The sequence below is a fragment of the Amblyomma americanum genome, chromosome 9, assembly GCF_052857255.1.
Source record: "Amblyomma americanum isolate KBUSLIRL-KWMA chromosome 9, ASM5285725v1, whole genome shotgun sequence".
NCBI classification, from domain to species: domain Eukaryota; kingdom Metazoa; phylum Arthropoda; class Arachnida; order Ixodida; family Ixodidae; genus Amblyomma; species Amblyomma americanum.
The window spans coordinates 35,041,985-35,063,191 of NC_135505.1; the positions used below are offsets into that span (position 1 = coordinate 35,041,985).

The window sequence follows — 21,207 nt, forward strand, 5'->3', positions numbered from 1 at the left end:
CCATCACACTGCGATCACTCGGGGCACGCCACCACAACGATGCAGGTCACACGAATGCCCTTTTTCATGCAGGCCTTACTCATACGGATTACCACGCTGCCGGGCTGTCAAGGCAGCTGTTACAACCTGGACATGGATTCCAACGTTTGGCACCAAGCTGACTTCATGGACAACGAAAGCGACGCCGTGCAGTACCCGCTTGTTTCAACCTTTCCCCATCTGGCGAACCGTTTCCGCATCTGGCAACCAGAAACTACGCTCAGCGCCACCGCATTGATTGGAGTACAAATACCGCCATCACACTGCGATCACTCGGGGCACGCCACCGCAATGATTCAGGTCACACGAATGCCCTTTTTCATGCAGGTTGGTTACTTACCAAATTCAATTTGCATTCGCTCTGATAACGCGTTTTTGGTTGCGGTGTCGTGCCCCATCGACGCTGACTGCAGTTTGCGAAAGTTCTTGTGCACTTCATGTTACCAGTGTATCAACGCCTATGTCGTTTGCCTAATGCATGTGCTATCCGGGGATGTGGAATTGAACCCAGGACCCCCAGAGAATACCGCCCCTAACCCGTCCCTCGAGTCAATTGCCTTGGCTATATCCCGCATTGAATGCTCTCAAAATACCATGCTTAGTGAACTAGCGTTGATTCGGGCTGCTCAGTCTAAGGTCGAGGTTTCAATATCCAGCCTTTCGGTGCGAGTTGACGCCCTGGAACAAATCATGAGCTCTAATCAGTTAAGTAGCCCGAGTTTATCAGCCGATCCTGATATGGCTAAACTTTCATCCGACATTAAGCTACTTTCAGATAAATGCGATGACGCTGAGAACCATCTTCGACGGTCCAATTTGCTGTTTTTTGGAATCACAGATCAACAAGATGAATCTTGGTCCCAGTCTGAATCGCGGATTATTTCATTCTGCGCGGACGAGCTCGATGTCACAATTGATAGCCATGATATTGAGCGTGTTCACAGAGTTGGCCGTTTCCAACAAGGAAAAAACCGCCCTATCATTGTAAATTTTATGAGATTTAAAGACAAACGGCGTATCCTTTTTGCCAGCTCCAAGCTTAAAAATTCCTCCTTTTCTGTCCGTGAGGACTACTCTGCACGCGTTCGCTTGGCAAGGAAGAAACTTTTTTCGTATGGTCAGCAACGAGGTGGCTCATTTAAAATCCGTTTTGATAAGCTCATCATGAACAACAAACAGTTTGTGTACGATGCTGTTAAAGATTCTGTGGTTGAATTAAATTTATAGCGCTCACCGCAGGCACACAGGTCCTTTATGCACCAATGTTTCCAAAATCGCACGCGTGCAGCCCCTGCCCCAACCGATAAATCAGTTTCCATTTTACTAACAAATATCCGAAGTTATTTTCCTAAGAAAGAAGCCATGGAAGCTATATTGCAAGACAACAGCACAGATATTGCCATCTTTACTGAAACGTGGCTCACACCTGATATACTGAATGACGAACTTTTCCAAGATAAGCAATCCTTCACTTGTTTCCGTCGTGACAGACCAGGGCGTAGGGGAGGCGGCATGATGGTTCTTGTTAAAAGTATTCTGGTCTCTTCTGCTATCGCAGCCAATAGTAAAAGCGAAATCATTTGCGTGAACGTTTCTCTTGCTCATTGCACTAATATAATAATCGCATGTTACCGAGCACCTGACTCCGATCATTCCTTCATCGACTACTTAAGTATCATTCTGCTCGACATAAATAAACAGTTTCCCAGTGCCAACCTCATAGTTAGCGGCGATTTTAATTTCCCAGACATCGACTGGGATAATCTAACCGCATCTTCCCGCCATTCCAGAGAATTTTTGGACCTTATTCTTTCGTTTGAGCTCTCTCAAGCAGTCAGAATACCAACTCGGGGCACTAACATCCTAGATCTTGCTCTTGCATCTAATCCTGATTTAATCCAGTCTTTGTCATCCATCGCCGGTCTTAGCGATCATAGCATAGTGTTGTTCAAATTTTCAGTTCGCATTACTTCACGACAACGCTCAGTGAAATACATACGCGACTACAAAAAAGCCAATTTTTCTAAAATCAATGAGGAACTAGCCAAATTTCTTCTCCACTTCGAACAGACTGCTTCTTTCAGGTCTATTGATAACAACTGGTCCATGTATAAAAAAAAAATCACCTCTTTAACTGAATCTTTTGTACCCCTCGTTTGCATTCGTGGTGAAGCCGGAAAACCGTGGTTTACCAACTCTTTAAGAAGTCTGTGCAATAAGAAAAAACGATTATTTAGAGAAGCTAAGAGCTGCAACTTAGCGTCTAAATGGGAGAAATATTTTAGCTGTCTGAGAAATTATACCAAGTTGCTTAAGAGCACTAAACAAAACTTTTACAACAATGACCTACTCGATATCCTTCAAAACAACCCAAAAAAGTTTTGGACTATTTTAACTCCAGGTCGTAGCGGTTCACATAATATATCATTATTAGATCAAGATGGTTGTCATGTTCCAAATGAGCTTCGCTCGGACGTAATGAATACGTACTTCTCATCTGTTTTCACCAACGAACCAGCCGTAAACATTCCTACATCACAGAGCCTAAATGTATCTGAAATGCCCCCTGTTAGTATCTCAGCCAAAGGAATATGTAGACTTATTGAAGATTTAAAGGTAACAAGTGCTCCTGGGCCCGACAACATTTCTGCAAAAATTCTTAAAGGTACCAAAGTAATATACAGTCATTTCCTGCAAATCATTTTTATGCAATCCATTTCTAGTGGCCAAATCCCGTCTGAGTGGAAGATTAGCCGAGTCGTGCCTTGCTTTAAGGCAGGTAACCGCTCTGATCCATCAAATTATCGTCCCATCTTGCTAACATGCATTGCGTGTAAACTACTTGAACATATTATTTACTCCCAAGTAGCTAATAACCTTGATAGAAATTCTTTTTTCTTTCCAAACCAACACGGATTCCGTTCTGGCTACTCATGTGAAACTCAACTTTTCGAATTTACGACTGACCTCCACCTAAACCTTGACTCCTTGTTTCAAATTGATATTATCTACCTCGATTTTTCGAAAGCTTTCGACCGAGTTCCTCACCAGCGCCTCTTGGCTAAACTTTCCTCCCTTTCACTGCACCCGCTGATATTATCATGGATTTGCAGTTTCCTAACTAATCGTTCGCAATACACCGTCGTCAACAACCATCCTTCTACCGTCACTAAAGTCACCTCTGGAGTGCCTCAGGGCTCAGTTCTTGGGCCGCTCCTGTTTCTTGTCTTTATCAATGACCTTCCTGTCGGCATTTCATCATCCATCCGTTTGTTCGCAGATGATTGAGTTTTTTACCGCCGTGTTAGCACTACGAACGACCAGTCATTGCTGCAGGACGACCTGAACTTGATACAAAGTTGGTGCTCGACTTGGCTCATGAAACTGAACGAAACTAAATGCAAGTTTATGCACGTGTCCCGTAAACGATCTAATCTGCACTTTTCTTACACGCTAAACAGGACCGCGCTATCTGAAGTTGAATCCTACAGATACCTCGGCATAGAAATAACAAGTGATCTTAACTGGTTGAAGCACATAACGTCCCTTGCTGCTAGCGTTTCTAAATCACTAGGATTCAGCAGACGATCGCTCACATTTTCTCCCCCTAAGGTTAGACTAATCGCATACGAAACTTTCATCCGCACTAAACTTGAATATGCATCGAGCATTTGGAATCCCCATCAAAAGTATTTAACACATATGTTAGAGGCCGTTCAAAATCGAGCCGCTCGGTTTATAATATCAAATTATGATTCTCGGTCGAGTGTTACTAATATCAAATCTTCTGTTGGTTTACCTTCCTTTGCATCCCGTCGTAAGATAGCAAGACTCTGTCTATTTCATAAACTTTATTATAATTTTCCCGAACTGCGTGAGAGCCTAATTATGCCCCCTTTAAGATATAATTGCCGTAGTATTCAACGCATTCATGGTTCAACCAATGCGTTCAATTCTTCGTTCTTGCCAGCTGCCATAGCCGAGTGGAATGTCCTTCCAGACAGTGTTGTGAATGAAGTTAATTCCCTAAAATTTAAACAGATGTTAATTGATTTATTCCCCAAATAATTCCTGTTGAAGGCCCTCTTTCTTTCTTTTTCTTTCTTTTGTTTACTCACTTACTTGCTTGTTTTTCTTTTGAAGTGTTCACAGTTGTATCTACATGTGTTAAGTTTATGTTCCAATTTTGTTCTTTGTGACATGATTACTGTTCGCCCCCTCCCCCTTATGTAATGCCCCCTGGGGCCCTTAAGGGTAAATAAATGATGATGATGATGATGATGACTGCGGGCGTTAGATGTACATTTAGTACATTTTTTTTAAATAAAAATTTTTTTTCATTTAACATTCTGATTCAGGTAAAGCAATGTCCTTCTTAAGCCGGACTACTAGTTTTCTATATTTGTGCCCTATTAAAAATTTTTTTCAAGGAAAGGTGGCCTCATACCTCAAATCTGTGCTTTAATAAAAAATTCGCACAAAAGGCACACTACACTAACTGTTGTGGCTTTTGTGCTTTGCTCACTTTGTTCAGGCAGTGCGGCACAGTGACATATTAAAGAAAAACACACCCAGCTTCACCTGAACATCCCCTATTCCAAGCAGTAGTATGCTGCATGCTTAATTACAAAAGTGCAAAAAACATTTCTTGTTACCTTTGAACAAAAAATGTTCTTTTTGATGAAGCACAAAGTGACTCTTCATGCGAACATGGCAAGTTCGAGCCGCACAGCCGCGGCCAAAATACTTGGGAGCACAACCTACAGAGCATAGTATAGCCAACAGCCGAACCTTGCAAAAATCAGGAGATGCTTGATACCTATGCCAGCAAGTGCCACTGGCATGCTCGCACATAAGCCCAAGAAACTTTCATTATTTCTTTGAGGAAAGTTCAAGCATGAAGTGTCCTCCACATTATTTTTCGCTGCACTTGTACAGGAAAATCTCGTTAAAGCAGACCCCAATAGTGTCCAAGATTTCGGTTAGATGTAAGAAGTCTGTTGCAGAACTGCAACACTATCACAACAAACTTTTATTATAACCGCAGGAGAGTCTGTTATAACCAGAGTGATTTTCAAGCTGCAATATAGCTGCATACTTCACCTTGTTTATTCAGTCTTAATACCTCTAAAAGAAGCTAGATGTATAACAATTAGGTTTTGACATAATTCAGCATCCACTTTCAGGGTGATCTAAGCCATGCCAGGGACTGAAAATTAGCATACAGAATTGGGGGAGGGGAAGTGGCCAGTGGCCGGAGCTGACCTATTTGCGCTTTATTTGCAGGGCCACAGGCAGTGTCAGCCTATCTGTGTCAGGCACCTTGTGGGCATAATTCTGTACTTGACATCACTAATTTAACCGCTCTGCAGGTGAGCCAAACATTGCAGGATCGAATCCTCGCCGCAGCGGTTGCACTTTATGCGTCGCGCTCCGGGAGTGCAGTGCACGCTTCAGGCCACTGCACCGAGTTCCTCTGACCCTAACGATGAAACCAGTTCTGCCATCGATATTTCCAACTGCACGTTGTAGTTGCCTATGTGACACGCGAACGCTAGCACAAGTCTTCCTGAAAGATTGACAGGTGGCCCCAGAAAAAACTTAAACAGTTCGAGTGTGCGCAGCCCCAAAATCCGAATTTACAACCACAGCAACCACAGGACCGCTGGTGGCAAAAGGCAGTTTGGTTAGCAGCTCACTGGCTTATTCAGTCGCGATGTCAGAGTATGCGTGTGTTGGAAGGTGCACTGTTTTATCGTCTTCAATCTCTGTTAGAGCCTAACAACTGCCCATGCAATTACACCACTACATTAGTGTATGGGCCGCTCCCCCAAGGTTGAGAGCCAGTAATTTAAAAAAACACCTCCAAAGAGAAACTGTGTTTCACACGTGTATAAATTCTCTTCCACAGCGCGCTCCAAGATGACAACTGCTTGCAGCTATCATTATAACCACCTTCCGGGTGAGCCATTTAGCACACAATTCCGACTCCTGTATTCAAAGTGGATGGCAACGGGCAACCATGAAGCGACACCGACAGGAGGCTGAGAAGAGCATTACTTGAGCTCATCTGCTCTTTTAATTTTGAATTCATCACGTGCAGGTCTAAGAATTTTGATTTAGAGGAATTTTGAATGCAATAGATGGAAGATAGCTTCATTAACGACGGTGATGAAGAGCTAAGCCCGAGCAGTGGCGACAGCAATAGTGATGGAGGATTTTTAAAGCTAGCTGTAACAAGACGGCAGCAGATAGAGTGTAAGACAGTATGGTACAATAAAGTAGTTTTTCCTGTAAATAGTTGGGTATTTGAACTAAAAAATATCACGTTTTTTGAAGGGCCACAGCCCGCCGAATTCGCGAAAGTGCAGCTCTTAGTCAAGTGTGCATGGTATCCGTTGAAACCAGATCCGCTGTAACGAGATTATACTGTATGTCTTCAGCAAGGGAGCTCAGGAGGGTTGTGTGCAGATTTGAACCTTGCTAATGAGCAGCACTTGCAAACAGGTTGTTCGTTTGTCATTTCCCCATATTTACCAGTGGAAGGCATTAGAAGGTAAAATGCAAACCATGTTAAGGACCAGCTAAGAAATTACACATGAGTATTTTGAAGTGTACAGATAGCAATCTTCACATTTATTCTGTATTGACTGTATATCTGGCGCACACCTGAGACAAAGGTGTGAAAATATGACGTGGACGCAGCATTCACCTTCAGCTGCTTCAACATTCGAAACATCCGGTCGAGCTGTTTATGTTCACTGAGCATGCACTGCTTGTCCGAAAAACATTTGGTATGTGCACAGGCACTGCGGGCCAGTGAAAGCAGACCAAGATAAAGGCTGGCACAGCTGCAAGAGCTAGGACAGATAAATTTTCTTCTTGAAAATGGCACCACAGCCAGCGATTATTGGCTGCCCGGGCCAGTAACTAGATGGCGCTACATCTACAACATGGCCAAGAGAAAATGGTGTATAAGCAGCATAAATTACACTGTCCTCAATTTTGTTACCCTCGGGGAACCCACAACGGCTTTTGAAATGTGCCGAGGCACCCCCTTCGTGCCCTAGCCTCCATCCCTTCCTGATCAACATTGAGACATGAAAGAAGCACAGCCTCTCAAAAAATACACAAATTCAACTAGCAATGACTAAGTGCTCAGTGAAACAGGCTGTTCTAGGCAACTACAATATGATCAGCACCATAATCAAGTGGGCAGAGGATCTCGGAGCTTTCAGAACCCAATAAGCACTTCAAGGAGCCCAAGGGATCTGCAGACCCCGTTGAGAACACCTGCAGTAGGCGGCTCACAACTACATTTAAATCTCATTATAGTGAAACGGCTAACAATGAAATAATGGATACAACAAGTGAATCAGAATTTCCCTCAAAACTCCAGATAGAAACCATGTATTTAAAATTTCGTTTTAAGGCAAAAATTTCACCAATCACCGAATGTCACGAAAACTTTTCATTCCAAAATGACAACTAACAGGTCGCTTTGCACACGACAGATTGATTTGTTAAGGTGCCCCATGCTTTGCGGGCCTCCGATGAGGTATTTTAAATCACCCACAGCTGCAACACACAAAGCCAAGCCAAGACTCGAGGGGGATGTCCACTGCACACGGCACGTGCTTCTGTTAATGGGCCGCGTGCACTCGTTTGCTTTGTATGTTGGCTTCAGCAGCATAGGTCGGTTCGTGAGTTTGCTCTTTCCGCAGTGTTGCCGTTTTCACACCAGAAAAATGAGTGGCGCCAGCAGCAGGAGCTTCAAAAGAAAATGGAAAGCTATGCAGCCATAGTACGATCTCTTGTGTCGGGGACGAAGAAAACGCCAAGCACTTCGACATCGCACCAAGCCGTCTTTCTACTATTCACAGCAGCAAGAAAGTGATCACTTGGTGTAAAAGGTAGCCAGAAGAAGCTGCAGTCTTGTGCCTTTGAATTGGTGAAAAAAGCACTGTTCAAGTGGCTTTTGGATGCAAAGGCTGCGAATCTACAGAGTTTTAAGGAGCGCTAAGATATCGTCGTCACTGGCCAGTCCCAGACCATCGAAAATGAAGCAGCCCAGGTGTGGGTGAAAGCCAATGTTGGTCCGCTCCTAGAGAAGTATGAAGAGAACAGCCTGTTTAATGCTGATGAGACCACTGTCTTCTACTGAACGTTGCCAAAGAAGATCCTATTCCTTAAACGCAAGCTCTGCCAAAGCAGGATACACAGCAATATTCGCATCACCGTGCGCCTCTATACAAAAGTGGATCGGTCGCAGAAGATGACACTTTTAGTGATAAGAAAAAGCACATCCCCTCGGAGCTTTAAAGGGACACTGAGGACAAATTGAAGTTGGCTTGTAACGATAGAATACCAGCTCCTAATCAAAAAAACACCACTCTCTTTGAAAAAGCAGAAAAGAGCCAGAACTAAAATACAGGTGTCGCTGCCACAGGGAAATCAAGCAAGCACAGCGCAATAACGAAAGTTCCAAACATCACGGATCTCTGAGGCTGGCAAATGTGCAAGAAGGTTACGCATTTGGATATTCAAGTAGATGAATTTTGTTTTAAAACTGCTGGTGCAGTTTTATCACACGAGGAAGAAGGAAAAAAGATAACCTGAATATTGAAAGCCAGAGCAAACCTAATGGGCTGCCTGCCAGCTATGTGCCTTGCGTGCCCACGTGGTTTCGTTTTTGACGTGCCTCAGTTTACAAGTGCAGAGCAGCAGAGGAACTCCAAGTGCCCCTCGCCCAAAGTTCATGCCACAGCACGCACCTGCAACTAGGAAAACACCTGCGGCTAGCTAAGGCTGTACGAGCTTCAAGTTTACCAAATGCACCGCTCAACGTGTTCACTTCATCAATGTACCAAGACACTGGGCTGCATAACAGCACTGCGAGGTATTATTACAGAATTTAAATATGTCCATACTTGCTAGTCTCTACCCATCAGCCATGATGGTGGCTAAGCGGCGACAGCTGCCGCACCCGTAGCGTTGCTTGCTGCCAACTCCTCTGCACTCTGATTATCCTGCCAGACCTGTAAACTCAGCCCTCAAAAGTATTGCATGCTCTGTGGGGTTCAGTTTGCTGATGTGCGGGCCACAATTCTTTACAAGACCTTTGTTGGAATCGGGAACGAAATTCATCATAAGACTGGTGTAAATGTAAACAAAGCGACGGCTGATAGAGGCCTTCAATGTATGGCCGGCAGTAGTTCTCACTTCAGCTGCTCCTAGGCCGCCCTGCTCGCAGCCAGCAATAACAGAGTCCATGCTTACGCCAGTTTATGCCACTTTTCGGGTATTTCGTCATCAGAGAGTCCTGAGTTTCAATCAGAGTGGCAGGAAAAAATTTTTCAACTTTGAATCCAAACCTCTCAGCAATAAATGCACTCAAAATGGCCAACTATCAGATCTTACTAAGAAAACAAATTTGATAGAGCTGTCCTCACTGCCCGTTTAAAGGAAATAGGCGACTTCAACTCTGGTACATGTCTAACCGGAAGGCCTGGATGACGAGGGAAGTTTTTGTGGGATGGCTGCATGACTGGGGCAAGGAGTTGAGAAGGCAGCATCGCAAGATGCCTTTTCTTGGATAACTGCGCTTCCCCCCACACACTTGCAGCACTGGCGAACAATGAACTTGGGTTCTTGCCTCTGAACTGTACAGCAGCGATACAGCCTCTTGACCAAAGTGTGGAAATGTCCCTCAAGGCTGGATACCAAATGCAAGTGATAGATGGGCTAAACATGAAGCCGAACACGAATATCTACGTGCATATGGCAATTAAAACGCTTCACATGGCATGGATGAATGTGAGTGCCAGCACTGTCGGCAGCTGCTGTTGACTTGCATCATTTGCTGCCAGCAAAAGCGATCAAGGCACTGACAACTTAATGGACAGAGTAGCTGCACCCTATGATACATCAGACAAAGCTGTAGACTTATGGAGGGTACTCCATGACGCTCATGTCGTGCTTGGAGACAAAACCTTCTGGGGCAACAGAGGAGCTGACCAATGATGACTTTGTGCTCGATGCTACCTGGCTGCACAAAGTAAGCGACGATGAATGTGTCACGGGGGGACAAAGACACTCCACCCTGTATGGACGACATGCCGACATTGTATCAGGCGCTGGGCATAGTACGCACAAAAACGGCAAAGATGGTCATGAGACAGCTGCTGCTGCTGCTGAGACTGCCATCCTTCAGTTCAGGAAGATGTAACAGTGAAGCATCACAGATATTTTCACACCATCTACATGAAAAGGTGGTCCCAAGGCTAACGTCAAGTGCAACAATTAGTAAGTGGCTACAACAAAGTAAATGTTGTACAAAAATAAATGCACTGCCCTTTTGACTTGGTTATAATGAGATTTAAGTGTATACAAAGTGGCTATAGGCCAAAACTGCAACAAGTTGTCACAGTGCTGGTCTTAACCAGCTCGGAGTTAGGCAGAGTACATATAGCAGAGGCTACAGTCCTGTGAAAGCCAGCAGCATTCCCTCCCATGAACCTCGCTTCGGAAGCAACAAAATTTACACACACACGAATGGTGGAGAAGAGGTGCAGTACTGCAAACTTAAAGGGCCCCTGAAATGATTTTGATGGGCGTATTCTAGTGCAACACATCTGTAGAGGTGGTCTTTCTGGGTATTTGAGTCAAAGTGGGAAGTTCTGGTGGGCCCTATAATTTAGAAATAATTTTTAAAAACCTCTGCTTGCAGTAACTTGCAACCGATCAGGGCGATACACCTCATCACGCATCCCCTTCCCCGATGAAGTCAGTGGGCAGATGGGGCGAGCTTGAAGGCTGGCTCTTCTGCCCACTGACGTCATCGGGGTAGGGGATGCGCGATGAGGTGTGTCGCCCTATTCGGTTGCGAGTTACTGCAAGCAGAGATTTTTAAAATTATTTCTAAACTATAGACCTCCTTCACCCCGCGATGTCATGCAGATGCGGTGGCGCTGATGTCAGCAGCGACTTTCGCATGGTAGGCAAAACAGGCTCCGCCTGCCCGTGCCTACTGCAGCTACCAGCGGCTGCATCATGCCTGCGCACTGCAGAAGCAGCATGTATTGATTAGCTGCATCAACAGAAGCAGCATGTATTGATTAGCTGCATCACTGTTGGATCCGCGTAATAGCACAAAAGGAAACTTAAGTTAGCCTCGATAGGTTTCTCGCAGATAAATACCGCATTACGAAACTGGCTAACAGGGAATGGGCTGCGGTAGTAAAGCGCAAGTCTGGAAGTCGATCGGCACTGCCACTCAACGTACTTAATAGCATGAAAGTTACTGCATCCATTCACGTGAACATCAGCATAGTGCACTTATAACTGCGCAAGAAAAATAAAAGCACGAATGTAGCTGCACATGTATTTACCACTTTGAGCCGGTGGGCACGGGGCGCGGCAGGTTCACTCGCCCCCAAAGAATGCGTTCTTTTGTTAACAGCACAGCATGTTTTAATTGCGCGTTTTATGTCATTTATTATTTACTTGAAAGACTTTCTTAATGTGACAGACATAATTATTTGATTCGAGTATAAGTCTGGTAAGTTCTTGCGCGGTCACGTTGGCGTGCTTAGAATAGCGTACCTTAAGTGTGCTAAAAGCCGCATGCTTTTTCATTGCATCATGCATGTGTCATGTTCCATGATGCAGTACATGATCGCGAAGCTTGTTTGGGAAGAAGCAGCTGCAGGCGTGCTACGAACAGATATGTGGCGAGATTGAGAGGGGGCGCAGCAATGAAAAGTGTTTTCGTTATTTATGCACGTGATATGTAACTAAATTTGTTGCAAATATTAAATTGCTACGCTAGTTTCAGTAATGTGTTTCATTTTTAGCTTTACCTGGGGCAGTTTTTGGGTAATTATAATTAACATCGTCATCAAGTTACCTCAAGATATTAAATAATTGAGTAGAAAGTGAGCAAACTTTTTTATGCCAGCATGTTCACAAAGCCCTGTCCTTTATATGACGCTATTAGTTCTTTTTTAGATGATCAGTACTTATGCATGCATAGCTACATGAAAACATTTCTTACAAAATAACTAACATTAGTACTGCATGTGTACGAAAAAAAATCGAGAGATTTATTACACTCCTCAATTTCTATTTTCATGCTTTAAGAAATTACGAAGGTGTGAGTGATGAAATCGCAGAAAATGTGAAAGGTCAGAAAACTAACATTAATGTTTATTCCCTCGTTTTTGGCCTCTTTGCTTGCGCTTTGGTCAAAGAAATGCGGGTAAATAAAGAAAGCCCCAAAGGAATCAAAGAAATTTCCTCACAATTTTCGATGACCACGCGTTTAAAAAAAGTAATTTATAATTTTCTACTGAATATTTTGCTATAATTTTTTCTCACAAAACACAAGACCCCAGGGCAAAGAAAAGAATTCCAGAAATCAAAAATTTTCACCAAATCGACCAGTTTAACAAAGGGAGAGAGAAGTCGGCCGGGCTGGTGCGTGTTCCTGCGGCTAAAAACAGTGCTTAAGCGAGACAGAGGAGAACGGGGACAGGACGCTGCCCCCACTTTTCACACAGCGCGGAGGTACGTTTGTCAGCAGATGGTGAGCGCACGTCTGCTCCGCCAAAACAACACCAGTACTTCCTCTCACTACTGTCCCGAAGTAAAATCATTCTGGCTAGAGCAGAGTGCCAAAAACTTCTTATTTTATTCAATGCCTAGCGTGGAAATCAACAGCAGTACATTTTTCATTTACTGCTAACAATACGTACAATACACCATGGCGAACTATTTCTGTGAATACGCCCCACGTGGCCAACGCGAGCCCGTGTACTTCGAGAAATTACTAAGTTGAAAGCATCAACCACTGCTGTGAATTGCAGAAACTGAAAAAGTGCCTACAAGCCTTGAAAACCCGCACTCAACACCTCTCTGCAACGCCACTCCCTGGCCTTTTGCCTACCGTGAACCCGCTAGCGACTGCAGTGCCACCTCGTTTATTTACAAACATGCAGGAGGTCTATAGGGTCCCCACAGAGCTTTCGAATGTGACTCGAATACCCAGAAAGACCACCTCTACAGATCTGTTGCACTAGAATATACCCACCGAAATCATTTCAGGGTCGCTTTAACATCATGAAGTTACAAAATGAGCCCAAGGCCGCCTCTCCTACTTGTACTGCACTGGAACTCGGAGGTGACAAGCAACCCGAAATACTGAGCCAGACGCCATCAACTGCAAGGTTTGTGGTTTTGGGATGTCAGGTGTAGCTAGTACACTCCACGAGTTCAAGTGCCAGTTCATTTTACTCTGCACCCATACACTGCAAGGGCAGAATGAAAGGAAGCTTGGCTGCATCTCTCCAGTGTGACCAGTTCCCTCATGACCCACCCTGTGTGGGGATCTCGATGGGGGCACTTTTGTCTATGTTGGCCGAGGTGGCTGTCTCCCCATTCAGGTAGGCCAGGATGTCCTGCATGCACGTGCGGAGAATACAGTTGGGACATCAGCAGCACTAGCACAAAATGTCACACAAAAATCAACCGTCTCGGTCGCCTTCAACTGCCTAACGGGAGGTGACCGAGCACAGGCGGAATGGCCCTTGGAACTCACCACATTAGAAAATGATTTGTACCGTTTCAAGTAAGCACACAAAGCATGAAAGAAATGAGCACAGGTCAAAACAGCATGGCAGTAGGCACATCTCCATAGACTGCAACTGCAAACCACTTCCCAGCCTTATGTAACTTTATTTTGCATCACTGACTCTAATTCAGAGGCACAAGGAAAGAATCTACCGTCATAACTACAAGCATTTTAGCAAAGCAAGCTACACCAGCAAAGCGTGAAAAAAGTCCCCACATGCCACGCCACTTAGTTAACTGAACACACGAACAGAGCTTGTAGTCTTTCTACCATACACAGCGATCAAAAGCAACCATGAAAGAAAGCTTTATGTATGAAGGTGAAATCATGCACATGACTTCATGCACATGACTTCCTCATCAAACCAATGCACATAGCAATTTTAAGCTGCTCCTTAATTTGGGAAAGGAAGGCTGAATGATCGTTTCAATCACTGCACTCAAACCTGTTCCACAGTGACAGGGGCTCACCTTTCTGTCAGGACGCCTGACAACGGGGATGTTTTCAGCCTGAAAAGAAAATAAAACAAGAGGATGCCACGCATTACAACTACAACATTTGTTGGGATCGAAATGCACAGGGCCCGTCAAAACAACCCAGGCCACAGGGCTTGTGCCTCAGCATCCTGGCACTTCTCCTACCCACTAGAGAGGGTTTGGGGGATGTGCCGCAAACGCCCCATTTTATGGCTCAGAAGCAGAACCTGCGTCCTGGGAGCTTTCAACACAACCCGTACCTGGTTGTAACCCCCATTTAAAAGGAAGAAGCAGTGCGATGAAACACGGACACACGAAAGAATGGCACGCACACACAAGTGCTGACTCACAACTCACAAGTTGTGAGTCAGCGCCTGTGTGTGTGTCGTTTCTACGTGTGTCCATGTTTCATCACGCCGTTTCTTCCTTTTAATGCAATACCAACTAGCCCGGAACCTTGCTCTTCTGCAACCCCCAAAATTGAAACACCGCGACCTGAGAAGCACACAAGGCTGGCACCACAAAGTTGCCAAAAACAAAAAGCCACAGCAATTACAGGTGTCAGGATTTAATAAGGCTCTGCAAAAATAAAGCTTCCACAATGACGGTTTCCTCACCTCAAAGTTGACGTGCTAAGTCAGAATTTTTTCTCTGCACCATTATATCATAGTTCACGGCTGCACAAATTCAACATTTACCGGCATTTAAAACGCCTTGTAAACCACTCTCCCACCACAGCAATGACTGCAAATGTCATCCACTGCATTGTGCACACAAGACCAATAGCAGTCACAACATCTTGAATTCATCCTTCAAGCTTGAATGGGTTGCACCAACAACATAGCAGCCACCATGTTTGTGACCAGAAGCACGGAGGAAAACTGTGCTCTGAAAACTATGCCTCGGGCTTCATCATGGTGTGCGTGACATCACAAGCAACACATAACCAGAAGCCAAACACATTGCTCAACAAAGCAACACTTATGGGTAGAGGCTGCCAATAGAGGGACCAAATCTGCCTGGACTGACACTACCAAAGCTATTCAATCACAGTGGTTGGATTATAGCCGCACCAAATGAGTAACAGAAGCTAAGTTTCAAATATTTACAAAGTTATAACATCTAATCAGTGCATAAGTATATATATCAACAGAGAATTTCCACTACTATTAGTTCTTGCCACAAAATGTTGCAAATTCACCTCTTCAGGGCTTCCAAAACAGTTTGTGTCAACCTATTACTGCATATTTCCTTCACACAGAAATAAAAGGTCACCAGTTCAGCATAATACAATGAGCAGTATGCTACCACGTTCTCATTATGAGGCCGCAGCTCACAGAAGTGCACTGCATAAGAGGTTATGTTAAGCCTTTCTATTACTGCACGGGCACCACTCGTGTCACCACTACAGTCCACATCCTGCATTTTGACCAGGCTCAATCTCGTTGAACAATAATCGAAGGCTGCCAATTTCTTCAGTCCATTTTAGGCATCACTACAGACTTTGCATGATTTATACCCTTTCTATTTATGCATTGCAGCAGCCTTTGCCTTTTTTGTGCTCGGCAATGTTTTCAGCCCCAATACACACATTAAATGCCACGGATGATGTACTTCTTCACTCATACTAGCTGCACGCCCTTTGCCTTATGTCGCGAGACCCAAACGCTGCAGTGTTTTTATGCCGCATTCTGACCATGGTGGCTTCCCACAACGAAGGTCCAGCAAACAGGTTTGGTTTGTTTTATGGGAGTTTAACGTCCCAAGGCGATTCAGGCTATGAGGGACGCCGTAGGGAAAGGCTCCGCAAATTTCAACCGCCTGGGGGTTCTTCAACGTGCACTGACATCGCACAGTACACGGGCCTCTAAAATTTCGAATCCATCTTTCGAAATCCGGCCGGGATCGAACCCGTGTCTTTCGGGTCAGCAGCCAAGCGCCATAACCACTGAGCCACCGCGGCGGCGGTCCAGCAAACAGGAGCAGACGGCCTACGACAAACGCTACTAAGAACGCTTTTCATTTCAGGAGCAGCTGCTACATGAACAGTGAGATCTCTGTGCGCTCGGAGAATCATTTAACCGTGCGAGTCCGCTGGCTCACTGCTCGCGTTCAGAAACCACCTCAGGCTCTGCAGACACCGGTAAACGTCGCACACTGAATGAAGCGAAGTTTGCCCGTTCAAAATAAATCCGCTGTAGGCTGCTAAGCACTTGGGGATCACCGATAAGACCCACAGGTAGATCACTCAGTAAAACACGTGCGTTCGAAGAAACCGCGGTCAAGACCGAAGAAACCGCGGCCGATGTCATTCGCAAAAAAAAAAAAATGCACTCACTGCGGCCTTCCGCACGTACACCGCGTGGGATAGGTGGACGTTTTTGAGAAGAAACAGCAAGCATTGAAGCGTGTAGTACTCCTGCGGGGTGCCATCCTTACCGGACCTGGAGACGAAAAAAGACACATCTGAGACGCTGGCTTGAGATCGCTACAAATGCATCGCGGCTATGGACAATATGCAGCGCATTTCGTCCGGGACATCCGGCCGAAAGCCCAGTCCGCGTCAATACGCGGACCACGTAGTACAGTACTATGCAGCGCCTACGGAATGCATCGTCGTTTGCAGGCTGCGGTGCAATCCAGACACTGCTGCCCGCATTTACACCCTCGTTTAGCACCGATAAAGATATCAAGTCCGCCTCCGATCCCCGTCAGCACTTAATAAGCGGCTGGCAAATAACGTAAACACTTTTAACTTTTAGTCGCAGCAAAAGCACACTGCTTAAGCCTAGGGAAAAAAAAAACAAATCGCAATCGCGTCTACAGACAAATCAAATACTCTCAGAGCGGCACTCACCCCCACACGATGTAGTTTGTCTTCACAGTCTTCGGCCAGGAGTACTCATCGAAGATTATTTGCGAGTTTTTCTCAGTGATATCCTTTTTGTTGACACTGAACTGCCGCAGCATGCTCAACGGGTCAGCCATGGTTACAAGAGACGCATGCGTTTACGGTGCAAGTATATAGCATAGCACGATCCGCAATCCGTTACCGTGATCCGCTTCCGCGGGGCACCGTTGGGCACACGCTGATTGGTCCCGACGCGGCTGGCGCGCACGCAGCTGACGGGCGCGTGGCGCCATCTGGCGTCCCCAGGGCGATTTGCGCATGCGCAGTGGCACCTCGCGGAAGCGCATCACGGTCCCGGATCGTGCAATGCTATAGGGAGCCCAATTAAGTTTGGGTGGATGAATGGATAAGGCTGAACCCTTTAAATCGGGCGGTGGTTCAAGCCACCTAGCCATGACTTGTGAAATTTTACGCTTGTCTTGATTTTAGCCACCAATCAGATCAACCTTCGCTTGGTTGATCAACCCGCTTAAAATCTACCTTCCCTTCACTGTGACGTCGTCTTCTATGCCTTCTGTCCGTGTTTTTTAAGCGCTGTCAACAAAAGAATGCTTCCTTTCACTGTCCTTAAACCCAAATGCCTTGGATAAATCAGCCCCGCTGCTTTCCACTGTAGGGTGGAGCTAAAGTATCAAGTGTTCAGCCGTTTCCACCTCCCCTACGCACGTAACGCACAACGTGTCTCTCGTGGTACCTCTTTGCCACGGGACGACAGCGCCGTGCCCCTCCCGTAGCGGCGGAATTCTGAAGCGTCGATCGGGCGCGACGGCGCCACGGCGCTCTGACTGGCCGTGTTCGCTTGCTGTGCTCGCTTTCTCTCTCCGCGTGCTGCTCGCGCCCGTCTCCTCGCGGGTGCGGCAGATGCGAGCACAGCCTGACGACTGCACAGCGCTAAGTTTATGTCCATCGGTGCGCAGTTTTTACGTGATGATCGAAGTGGCACGCGGCACCGTGGTCGCCTAAAGGCGGGGAAGCGTCTTGCTTGACTTGTGGGCTTCCCTGAAATGACGCATTTGCTTACTGCCGTGCGTGCTGTCAACAGAAATTACCAAAGTGGCAGGGATCGTTCAATGCGAAGTACCGACGCAGTATCGGGCGCTGCAGTATTGATTAAAAAATAGTACTAATGGTCCATCACCTGCGGCAACAGGAGAAAGCGTTGGCGGGTACTTAACATATGTGCACTTACTTAGCCGACACCATGTGAACTGGCTAGCGCATACAAATGCGAAGGCGAAGATGGCAGACACAATTCCACATGTGAACTAACCTTGTGTCTCTGTTGTACACACGTGGCAGCAGTGTGGCTCTGCAGATTACAGACCACAGACTGTAGACCTTGGGTGGCCACACAATAGTGTTACGTGCTCCGTCGATGCGCATCGGAACTGAGTCGTGCCAGTGGTCTGTGAGTTAACATCCTAAGGCTGTATGTAGATTGTGCGCAAAGCCGTAATTTTGAAGCACTCCGGATTAACAGATATTATTTTTAGATATCTGTATGGTAAATACGCCATCTGCTGTGAATACGACCATACGGCAGAAACGGCTAGGCAAGCCCGACACCAGTAGGAACGGCAATGCATTACCATATTGGTCGTGTCAGCCGCATGCCCATGCTAAAACTGCAAAGCTCTACAGAATGGGATCCATTAATGCGCACCGACACCGCGAAATGGGCTTTTGCATTTAACACAAATCTAAACGCGGCGCGATTCGACCTCCTACACTGCAGTGAGCAGCCTAGCACTAAAGCCATTGAAACACCGCGGAAAGGGAAAAGAAAAATTTGGTAGCAGAAGCATGTCCCCAGTACGCATGGTGGAAACAAGCAGATCGAGCCGAGCTAGCACAATTTGAAGACACGAAAAAAAACGTGAAACGCATTCGTGCCGCAGTTTCGTTCGAAGGTAGGCCTTAATTTCAGTTTGCACTTCGTACACCACGTGGGTATGCGCTCTGGGCTCAAAACTAGGGCGTGACGAAAACAGTGCCCTTTTGGACTATTTGCTTGACGCCGCCCACACAAGCTGCTTCCTCTCTAAAGCACGAGAGCGCGTGCAAAATTTAATAAAGGGCTCTGTACAATCACTTTTTTTCCGCATGCGCACGCGTTGTTGTGACAGGGCACAAGGGCTGTGCAAGGGCCGAACAATGGAGCGCATGGACGCATCCGCCTGTGCGCACAAGTTGGTTCGGGGCGCTGTACAATCACTTTTTTTCCGCATGCGAACACGTCATTGCGACCATGCGCACGGCCGTGTGAGGGTACGTTGCGGACGAGGTGTAGTACGATCAAGTTTGCTGCATGCGACCGTGCAATCGACTCCGGCGTTCTGATTAGCGCGCTCGTCAGTGCCGTTCATGCGGCAGCACAGCCATGTGCCGTAGCAGAACATGAATATATCTTGTCTTACGAATGCACACACTTCGATATGGTGGCTCACCCGAGACATGTTTAGCTGTGAGGTTTTTCGCAGCAGGTAAAACCGCGATCGGCTGTGATAGCCACGAATCTCGGTGCGGCCAATTCTGACGTCCACAAACGAAGTCGCAACAAACTTTGCAACATCGCAGGCGAGGTTCTAAAACAGCGTCGTGGGGAACGATTGACGTTTGCGTTATTTCTACTTCAGAAAGTGATAAAAGGCATCACACCACGATCGTGACACAACTCGTTCGACCGCTAGTCAGCTAGACTACGCTGAAGACCACCCATATATGCAACCGTTCTAACTACGATCTAAGGTTTATGCCTCCTAATATTTGAAGAGTGCATCCATTGAAATTTACGCTATACCCTAACATGCAATAACGATTTCAGAACGACAACGCGATTCGTATCACGGACTCTCAGAACCAAGGATACAGGACTAGAACAAATTATAGGTTAGCAGTATATATTCGATCATTTGTAATTATAACATGGAAATTCACATAGCTAAGACCGGGCACAGGTTTAATCATCAATTATTCAAACTAGCACATTGCAGTCTTTCTACATGTATTTTAATCGCCTTTATTTTGTAGCTTTTCCATTAATCCATGCACACTTTAGTTGACAGTAACAATGTCAAGTAAACAGGCCTCCTTGCTGTCTCCCCACTTAACTGTTATTGCAAAAGACACATCTATTCGTCGATATATGTAGTGTATATCTGAATTGTGCATGTATCAAAAATTCCATATTTTAATACTCTGCTGTCAAATACGAACCCAAATACACAAGAAAATTATGACATTCCCAATAATTTGGAATATGTAAGATAAGTTTTAACTGCAGCACTTGTGCATTTCACAGAAGAGTGACTGTGCAACAGTACTGCTTTCTCTCTGTAATGTTATTCAATCTGTTAGAAAAGCCAAAATTGAAATAGCAGTGTGGTGACAATTAAAGGGGCTAAGCCATCTATCACTGCGCTGAAATGCACAGCTTTGTTTTTTGCACAGTGACAGTGGGCGACCAGTTTTTTTTAGCAGTCATTCCTTAGCTCTTATTGCAATGAGAACTGCACAAGCTAGAATGAAGCAGTGCAAACAAGCTTGGAGAGTTGTGCTCAGAGCAAGTCAATGGTGACACATACAGAAACAGGCTGACATGTCTGTACAACTCCAAAAAATTCTTAAAATGCCCATGTTAATGAAAACAAAATGGTTGCTTAGTACTTAGTAAAAAGCCATACATGCCTTTTACTTTCAGTGTAAACATAACATAATGTGGGAGTTGGCAAACTGGCTTATATCTGGACGGCTCCTCATTGAGGTTCGGAAAGAATACTTCATATATTCAGGGAAACAGGATGCACTGACCAAGCATAGTGGTTATCTCAAGCAGAATTTGTAGAAATATATTTACAAGGTGAAACCTGTGTTGTTACAAAACACAATGAAATAAAAACTAAGCATATAAGTGTGTGTAGGGCATACATGCGTATATCCTCTCATACAGCTTTACAGTAATGTTTAAGACTCTTTTCTGAGCAGAAAAAAAATGAGGTATCGTAACTGTAATTCTGGTTCTAAAAACAGCAGATAAAAGTGAACATTTTCTGCACAACTTGTCATGTACAAAATTTTTGACCGTGCTAGCTCTTGTTATTAGCAACATCTTCTGCAAAGTAAAGCTTATTTTATTGCCAGTTTGGTTTTCA

At 45.4% G+C, this 21,207-nt stretch overlaps 1 protein-coding gene across 1 annotated transcript in view; it reads right to left on the reverse strand.

The window, feature by feature from the left end:
- LOC144103229 (parafibromin-like) overlaps positions 1-17,222 on the reverse strand; it is a 136,705-nt gene extending 119,483 nt beyond the window's left edge. Inside the window, exons 1-4 of the mRNA XM_077636006.1 lie at positions 17,003-17,222; positions 16,484-16,589; positions 14,140-14,178; positions 13,415-13,496 (exon numbers count right to left, since the gene is read on the reverse strand). Coding sequence (XP_077492132.1) covers positions 13,415-13,496; positions 14,140-14,178; positions 16,484-16,589; positions 17,003-17,133 — 358 coding nt within the window. The 5' untranslated portion in view covers positions 17,134-17,222. The remainder of the gene's footprint in view (positions 1-13,414; positions 13,497-14,139; positions 14,179-16,483; positions 16,590-17,002) is intronic.
- Between the last annotated feature and the right edge of the window lie 3,985 nt (positions 17,223-21,207).